Genomic DNA, 8,832 nt, shown 5'->3' with positions numbered 1-8,832 from the left:
AGTAAGTGTTTGTGACTTCTCTTGTGCTTTAGTCTCTTAGATAAGTAATAGTTTTACTTCCTTAGTTGTTTACTGGATCAATAGTTCACTAGTTTAGTGGATGCTCTAGTCTAAAGCTAAGGCTAGAGTTATAAAAGATAGTATAGTCGTGGTATCTAGACAAGACTCTACCTGTTGGTTGTGGTATATCCCATGGTTGGGTGATGTAGGTAGCAGGTGGTGACAACCCTATCTATTTAGCGTAAGCCTCCCCGTCCAGTGCCGTATTAGTGGAGCAAGCCAGGTTTTATGCGGAAGACGCCAGTAGTCCGAAGTAAACAATTAGGACAATTCTATCTTATCTTTGATTCTTAGCCTTAGGAATCTTCTCTACCCTTTTCTCTAGCCATTGTGGTGTTATTGGACGAATCTGAACCTTAGAAATTATACACATATTTCTCAGTGGATATGGTACCTGAAATACTCTTAGATAAAACTACAATGGTATCTGTACGCTTGCAGATTTATTGCGATGGTTAAAATAGCCATAAGGCCGACACGCGGGTGTCCTTCCCTTTCGCGAACCTTGTGACCGGTGAGATGGCGGAGCTGCCAGCCATCACCACCACCCCCTTTGTTGGGTAGGTCAAATCCAGCCGCGTGTTTTGCCTCAACGGGTTGGCCTTCCAGCAGATCCAATTCTGTGATCCGCCGGTCCGCCCCCTTCATGCGCCTGAACTTGCGAGCCCAATCTGCCAATTAGTTGGATGTTGGGCAGCAACCGGATGTGCCAGTGGTTCCACCCATGGTCGTGGTCTCCACCTCAAGGTCGGGGTCTCCACTCTCCACCTCCCCGCGCCTGGGGCGCTACGCCACCGTGCTCATGTTGGCCTGGCCGTTCGGCGCTCTAGCCTTGATCCCTTAACTACCACCGGAAGACACCATGTGGAGGGTGTCCCCCCTCCGGTGATGGCATCGAGGATGCGATCCACCACGAACGGTTCTACTACATCACGTACTCTGGCGCGGGCAAGGTGTGGGACCGCCATGGAACCACCGGTGAGTTCACGAGCATGGTGATCGTCTCCCTCACGCTGGCCTTCGACGATGAGCACTTGCACCGCATGCACCTTGTGGTGCCGTTGGACGGGTGGCTGATGAGTGATGTCGCTGCTCAAGAGGTCCAAGAAGCCAAGATGCGAACTGGGCAAGCTCAACAGCCCATGGATGTGGGTGTCCGAGGTGCAGGTGCTGGACGAGGCTCTCGGGCGGTGGGGGACATTGGCGAGACGATGCTGTTTGTCGGTGTCAATGTCTCGATTTGCATGTCCATGACGAAGCACTCGGAGCTCAGGGTCGGCTGCCTTTATTACTACACCTACGGGCTATGGCACCGACATGCTAGCGTGGGAGCTCGGCGTCTACAGCCTTAGAGATGGCACCGTAAAGGAGATCGAGGCACTTGGGAGCAACCCGAACTGGATGGTGGCATGGTGGTTCACGCCATCATCGATGATCGTATCGTATATAGGCTCCATCCTGGATGTTTTTTTAAAAGATCCATTGTGGATGCATGCTTACTAATCAACATGAAAATGTATGTTTTTAAAAAAGTTCCATTCTAGATGCTTCAAGTTACATGTTAATAGTCTCATACAATAGTTAAGAAGGTTATGGAACAGAAAAAAAGGCCTACTGAAGATATGGTTCATTAACATCTCCCATTTCCTCATTTCCTCCACAACAGCCTTCTCCGCCTGTCCGTCCTGCCTCTCTGGATCCCCTTCTAAGCCAGGAGAAGACTTGGATCCCCTGCAGCCCTCCACGTAACCCCGAAGTGGCCAGCGGCAGTGGTCCAACGTCGAGCGCCTGTAGTGTACACTACTTGGAAAAAAGGTCATCAATACCACTACTTAGTCTCAAGTATCGGTTGCATGACCAGGTACTAAAGATACTAAAGATGTATGATATAAAAAAATAAAAAAATATTTTGAAGTTGGGAGGAGCCCGCACACGCGACGTCACAAGCGACAAGGCCTGCAATTTTTTCTGCGAAATACGCGCCCGTGTGGTACGAGGATCTAAACTCAAGATCTCTTGCCTCGCGTGATGGCTCCTTACCATCTCAACTACACAATAGTTTTGATAGTTGTGATAGGAAGAGAAATGATTTTCTTTTGAACTAACCCACGGAGAATCTTTTAACCCACGGAGAATCTTTTAATACCGGGTGGTAATACCAACCGAAATTAACGTGGACCTTTTAGTACTGCATGGTGTTAACAACAGGTATTAATATGAGTGGAGGTATTAGTACCGGACGGTAACACTAATCGGTATTAAGATAAAAAGTACCGGTTGGTGTGGTACCGAAGGTGTTTATATGCTTTCATCCACTCGAAAAGTACCAGCATGGATCTGGTACTAATGTCAGATTTAATTCATACCGGTATTTTTTCTAGTACAGGAGGGGATTTTGAGGATTTTGAGATTCCCTACTGGATTGATATATTAGAGGTAAAAAAGTTCGTACAAAGAAACGGTTATGAAACAAAGAGAGAGAGAAAGAAGATCAAGGACAAAGTAAAAACTAAACAAAGCGGTTCAACCATTCTTCTATATGTAATGGTAGGAGATGTGATATAGTGTTCAAGTGCTTGGGAACAGATAACGTTGATGTGTATCGCTTTGGTGACTCGTGCTGCCTTAGTATTGAGCAGCGACTAGTATGAACCAAACAAATCTCACCGATATTTCGACGAGGGACAGTTTTTGCTTTGGCTTACAGGTCCCATTGCACTTTTTGTATCAGCCTTCTCAGAGTCGGGTACCCCCTTGATCAGGTATGGGATTATAATTATACAAAGTTGATAATGCTCTTCATCACGCGTAGTCCGTTACCAAATATCTTGTTTTGCAGTCAACACCTTATCGAACTAGTGCTGTGAGCCCTTTCATAAATAAATAAAATAAAAACAATTCTACCACCCCTCCGTGGTAGCATGTTCGTGTGGATCAGGATCAGTTCTGTCATATCGGATATTTGAACACTTGTTATGAGTATCAAATATAAGCTAATTATAAAATTAATTACATAAATAGAAACTAATTCACGAGATAAATCTATTAAGCCTAATTAATTCATCATTAGCACATATTTAATATAGCACAATATTGCCAAATTATGGACTACTTAGATTTAATGGATTCGTCTCGTGAATTACTCTCCATTTATGCAATTGATTTTATAATTGCTTTATATTTAATATCTCTAATTAGCGTCTAAATATCCGATACGATAGGAAGTAAAGTTTAGTGCGGAGTATCAAACACCCCCTTAGACCTTTTTAGGGCTAAATTCCAAACATCTTCCTCATGAGGCCGTCTAGGAAGGGCTGCTACTCTGTCACGGTTACAGATAGCAAGGGCTGCTTGAAGCCATCAGCAGCAGCCTCACTTGCTTCGCAGCCGTAGTTCTTCTTGTCACCCGGCGCCTCCTGCAGGGCCAGGGCGTCGGCCGCCATCCGCGCGCGCTTCCTGTCCGCGGGGTATGTCCAGTACAGCGCCGAGTACGCGACGCAGCAGATGGTCGCCGGCACGGCGATCTCCGCGAAGATCGCCTTCCCCAGAGCGGCCGCGTTCCGTCGGTCGGCGGCCTGGGCGCTCGCGCCGCCGGACGCTGCCCGCGGCCGGTACCCGAAGACGCGCTCCGCCAGGATGCCCACGACGGGCGCCCCGAACGACGCGACCACGTTCTCCAGGCACAGGTCCAGCGCGTACGCGGCCGTCCTCGCCTTCTCCGGCACGATCTCTGCCAAGATAGGGCTGCCAGGCGAGGCGATCATCGAGTTAGCTTGCAGATGGGAATGCACGGAGCAATGCAAGAAAAATGGTGTTGTCATCGTCTGATCTCACCTGCTGGTGGAAACCGTGCTCCAGGCCATAGCGACGCCCAAGAGAAAGAACCCGCCGGCGTACACGGCGCCCGCCAGCGGCCAGCCGGGGCGCGCAGGCAGCAGCAGGAGGGCGGCCAGCGGGACGATGGACGCGTTGGACGCCTGCGCGAGCGCGACCCGGCCCGCGTCGGGGAAGCGCCGCGCCGCGAGGTCCCCGGCGAACCCCGCGAGCAGCGCACCGAGCCCGTTGGAGAAGCAGTTGAGGCTGGTGATCACTGTGGTCTCCCAGTGCGTGAAACCCTCGAGCTCCAGCCACATGGCCATGAACGTTAGTGCCAACCACGGCACCTGCGCGGCTGCCCCCTGCGCCACAATGATCCAGAACGTGGGCACGCTCACCACGGCCTTGGCTTCCCGGGCGAGCTCCGCGACGGCGGGCGCGGCCTTGGTGTTCCGCGTTCCAGGCCTGGAGTCGGCGGCGAGCAGCCACGTCGCGACGGCGATTGCGACGCTGACGAGCGCGAGGGCGTGGAAGGCCAGGCGCCAGCCAGGGACGCCGAAGAAGGCATTGGGTGCAAGCAGGACGCCCATCGAGTTCCCCATCGCGCTGCCCACGCCGAGCACCATGAACACCCACCCGAACGTGGAGCCGCGCGTGTCGTCGTCGCTGTAGTCGGCGACCAGGGAGTAGACCGCGGGCAGGACGAGCGCCATGCCGACGCCGTTGAAGCCCCTCGCGACCGCCATCTGGAGGACCGTGCTGGAGGCGCCGACGAGCGCGGTGGCCGCGGCGCAGAGGAAGGTCCCCGCGGCGACGACGCGGGCGCGGTCGAAGCGCGCCGCGGCCCACATCGCGAGCGGGTAGCACAGCGCCTGCACAAGCGCGCGGCACAGCGTCATGGAGCCCAGCGCGGCGGGCGACGCTCCCAGCGCGGCGCCCACCTCCCTGAACACCGCCGGCAGCAGGTTCTCATCGGAGCACTCCAGCAGCGCCGCCGCGGTCACGAGCGACAGCGTCCACTGCCGCCGCCGCCCCCACGCCGCTCTAGTCCCCATTATTCCTTCGCTCCCAAACTCGAGGACCTGCCCCCGATCACGTCCCGCGCTAACACAAAACAAACTCGACTGGCGCGAATGAATGGTGGGAGATAGTAGCCTCATATAGCAGTTGTAAACCAATTCAGTCGAAGATCCATGATGCCATCTGCCTCGGTTCTCATGGGTGGTTGGCAAGTTGCATTGTCAGATTGCATCGTCACGATTTGAGACTACTGACAGGAGATGTAAACACGTTATATTTTTTGTTGATGAAGCAACATGCGTGGTATGAGCTCTGTCTTTCATTATAGAAATGTAAGGGAGGTTTGTATACAGTAGGTAACATGCATGGAGCACAACCACCACCGAGTGAAGCACACCATGGAGTTGGAGACGCCTGGAGTCAACGTGCGTGGTGTACAACAGCGGGAGGGCCAACTTGCCCCGGCCAAGCAGAAGATCGACTTGGGGGCCGGGCCGGGGCTGCTCGGAGAACAAGATGCCAGCTGAAGCCAAAGTAAGTAAAGACTAAATTGCCATGGTATGGAGGTCATGTGCAAACAGGTCACCATTCTTTGCTATTGGACTAATCGCGATCGTATCAATTTGCACATGCCACATTGCAAGATGTCCTATATCATAATTTTTGTTTAAAAAAACTTGGTGATACCGTCAAGTGATACTTATGACACTAGTGTGACAACGTGTACCATGAGATCGATCTAAACCATTCAGTGGGGGTGGGTTGGATGGCTCATTTATTAGTTTGGGGGTCAACAAATGAGGAATCAAATTCCTCACATCATCTTGGATATTTATTAGTTTGGATACTTATGATACGATATTTATTAGTTTGGAGCGCACGCAATGCTCTACGCGCTGTTGGTTCAATCTCTTTTATCTCTCTGTTAGTTCTGTGCCCGTGCGTTGCTATAGGAGCCAAAAAAACTTTAATGCAATAAAAGAGTATGAAAAAACATGTTATTCTTAATGTAATAATAGAAGTAATAAAAACATGATGTTTTGAGATCACGAGATGAAATGAAGCATGAGAAAAGAAGCACCAAACTATACAAATCAACTTCTCAATTTATTCATCGGAAGTGTAGCTGCATCCAATGGAAGGGAAGGGAACGAGCATATGCAAAAAAAGGCTCAGTGTAGAACTACACGTCTCTTTTGTTCAAAAAGTTGATGTGTTAATGGCAATAATTATCCAACATAGGTATGTCGATTCCATTTGTTTTAGAGCAAGGCGATAGCTAATATATTACTTCTTCCTTTTTACAACTGTTTGATACTTATGTCGGTCTCTGAATTATCTTTGTACCCAGGACTGCAAGATACTCTCTTCTCTCTTTCGTGATAACCCTTTGCAGCTGTGACGTGAGCAAATAATTAACAAAAAGAGATTCACTCAGTATTATGTACCATAAAGCTTTGTTGTCCAAAAACAATTATGACATTCTTCTATTACCAATGAAGTACTTGATTTAGTAGACAAATGGTTAACACCCCGTTTGGATGGAGGTATTCAACCTCAGAATTTGGAATTGGCATTTAGGAGCTCCAATAGCAGCTGTTTGGTAGCTTTACAATTCGGAATTGGAATTGAACCCCAGTGCCAACCGGCATTCGCAATACTCGCGCCCCCCTCCCTCAATACCGAGCCATACCCTTTGGTATTGGGCATAATTGCCCGTCTCTTCTCCGCCCGCAGGCACCACTCCTCCCCGTGCGTGACACCTCGTTCCCCGACACCTCCGCCGCCGCTGCCGTGACCCTTCCCCTCTTCCTCACAGGCGGTGCCCCTTCGCTTCTTCGTCGCGACCGGCGGCTCGACGCCCCGCCCTTCCCTTCTTCCTCATGGCCAGCGCCGGTGCCGGCGCCCAGCCGCCCCTTCCCTTCTTCTTCACGCTGGGCTCCTTCCGTTCTTCGTCGCAGCCGGTGGCGCGGCACCCCCCTTCCCTTCTTCCACCATGGGCGGCCATTGCTCAAGGGGGGCCTAGACGGCTCGCCCCTGCGCCGTCCTGCTCCCACCCCTTCCGCCCCACCACCGACGTGACGCGGCTTGGTGGCGCATCCTATCCCTCTGTCGGCCCGCCCCTGCACTGGCCTGCTCCTGCTCTATGCCGGCTCGCTCCCGCCCCTCCATCAGCGTGACGCGGCCACGCGGTCCGTTGCTATGCGGTCCCGCTCCCGCCCCGCCACATGCATGCCGCACGACAATTCGCCGGCCACCCTGCCCCTCCACCCCTCCACCAGCGTGACGTGGCCACGCGGCGTGTCGCTACGCCGTCCCGCCCCGCCCCTCCACCTGCGTGCCGCACGGCGGCAGCACGTCCCTAGGTCCCCGCCCCTCTGCCTCCCCTCGCGGTGCAGTGCCCACGCTTCCACTCCAATGCAGTCTTTTCTTTCAATTCCATGTTTTTACATCCAAACAGGAATTGCATTGGATTGCTTCTTAGGATTCCAAAAACCAATGTCATAGTCATCCAAACAATAGAATTCAAATTATACCCATTTCAATACCATGGCCGATTTGGTATTGAACCCAATTCAATGCCATGCCATTCAATATCGATATCCAAACGGAGCCTAAGTCATATTGCAGTTTGGACTAGTAAGTGTATTTGTTATGCACAAATGAACCATAAAGTCAGTTCGAGAGAAACAACTATTCAATAGCGACATACTATAGCTGAAAGCTGAAACCATGTACTTCAAATCTGTAATGCCTGCTCTGAAAACAGACCCTTGCAGGATTCATGGTTACCTGCCATTGCAACGCCCTCCCTCCCCTCCATTCATCTTTAAACAATTCAAGAAGGTTAGACTAACGCATGCAGATATTGGGTTTGCAACGAATTGAACAGTATTTCAGATCAAATTAACCTACCAGGTCCAGAGACATATTGACTTGCCTTGGCATTACATGGCGCAGAGATCAAATTTCTGTTGCATCATGGCCATGTCCACCTCCTTGTACAGTTGGCATGTGTTAGACTTCATCAGTATCAAAAGAGGGACACAATCTATTCCTTGCCTATGTTCACTCTTCGTCTTCCTCAGTATAAAAGACAAGTGATTTTGAATCAATCGAATCATACTGAACAACAAATGAGTGAATCAGATAAAAACATCACATAATAGTTGAGATACTTGATTGTATAAAATTAAACTGAATAAACTGTTTATAAGTATAAAAATATCTGTTTGCTGGAATGGTTCGCCTGGCCAATATCTGCATGATCTCACCTATGGCTCCTCATACTGGTTGCGCCTCGTGTTGCCATCCATTACTCCATTAGGTCAGCTGGGAGGTTCTTCAAGAACCAGGGATGGTTTCTTAATTATCTCAGTGATGGTGATCTGTACATCCAGTTTCAGTGCTTAGCTCAAAGAAGACAATGTGCAAAAGCTAATGATCTAAAATTACATAATTAAACTACTCACTGTTGTTGGGTTGGCAACAAACATCCTTGAAATAAGATCTTCGCACTGTGGAGACATAGTCTGGGATTGAGTACTACACACCTAGTATTCTCCGCCAAATAAATCATATTAGTAACTTCAATAAGAATGCACAGCTAATTCACCTAGTCTGTGTTGGTGTTTTACCACCACGCCCACTGAGGGATACCTCCGAGGTGGTGAGTTTGTAGGTAGGGTGTCGCCGAGATCAGGAATTCGAAGGTGCAAAGGAACACAAGGTTGGTCTATAACTTGTAAATTTTTTTTTGAGAATAGGATCACACTATGCTCACTACATGACTTGGTTACCTTGATCGCACTTGTCAGGTTTTGAAAACTTTGGAAGGGTCGGAACGGTCTAGTTGGAAAAGTGGTTTTGTGGTTTGGGCGGAATGTAGGGCCTAGAGAAAGGAGTCTTGGAGGCATAGTCCGCTTGAATCGTTTA

The 8,832-nt window shown here is 50.1% G+C and overlaps 1 protein-coding gene across 1 annotated transcript; it reads right to left on the bottom strand.

The window, feature by feature from the left end:
• Nucleotides 1-3,254: 3,254 nt before the first annotated feature.
• LOC112883507 lies at nucleotides 3,255-4,790 on the bottom strand. Its single transcript, XM_025948806.1, has 2 exons — nucleotides 3,895-4,790; nucleotides 3,255-3,804 (listed from the first exon to the last, which is right to left on the bottom strand). Exons 1-2 carry the CDS (start codon nucleotides 4,773-4,775, stop codon nucleotides 3,378-3,380), a joined length of 1,308 nt encoding a protein of 435 aa, XP_025804591.1. The 5' UTR covers nucleotides 4,776-4,790; the 3' UTR covers nucleotides 3,255-3,377.
• Nucleotides 4,791-8,832: the final 4,042 nt, after the last annotated feature.

The sequence above is a fragment of the Panicum hallii genome, chromosome 2 (genome assembly GCF_002211085.1).
Source record: "Panicum hallii strain FIL2 chromosome 2, PHallii_v3.1, whole genome shotgun sequence".
NCBI classification, from domain to species: domain Eukaryota; kingdom Viridiplantae; phylum Streptophyta; class Magnoliopsida; order Poales; family Poaceae; genus Panicum; species Panicum hallii.
Note: the sequence above shows the minus strand (reverse complement) of the source record. Positions and strands in the feature narration are given on the sequence as shown.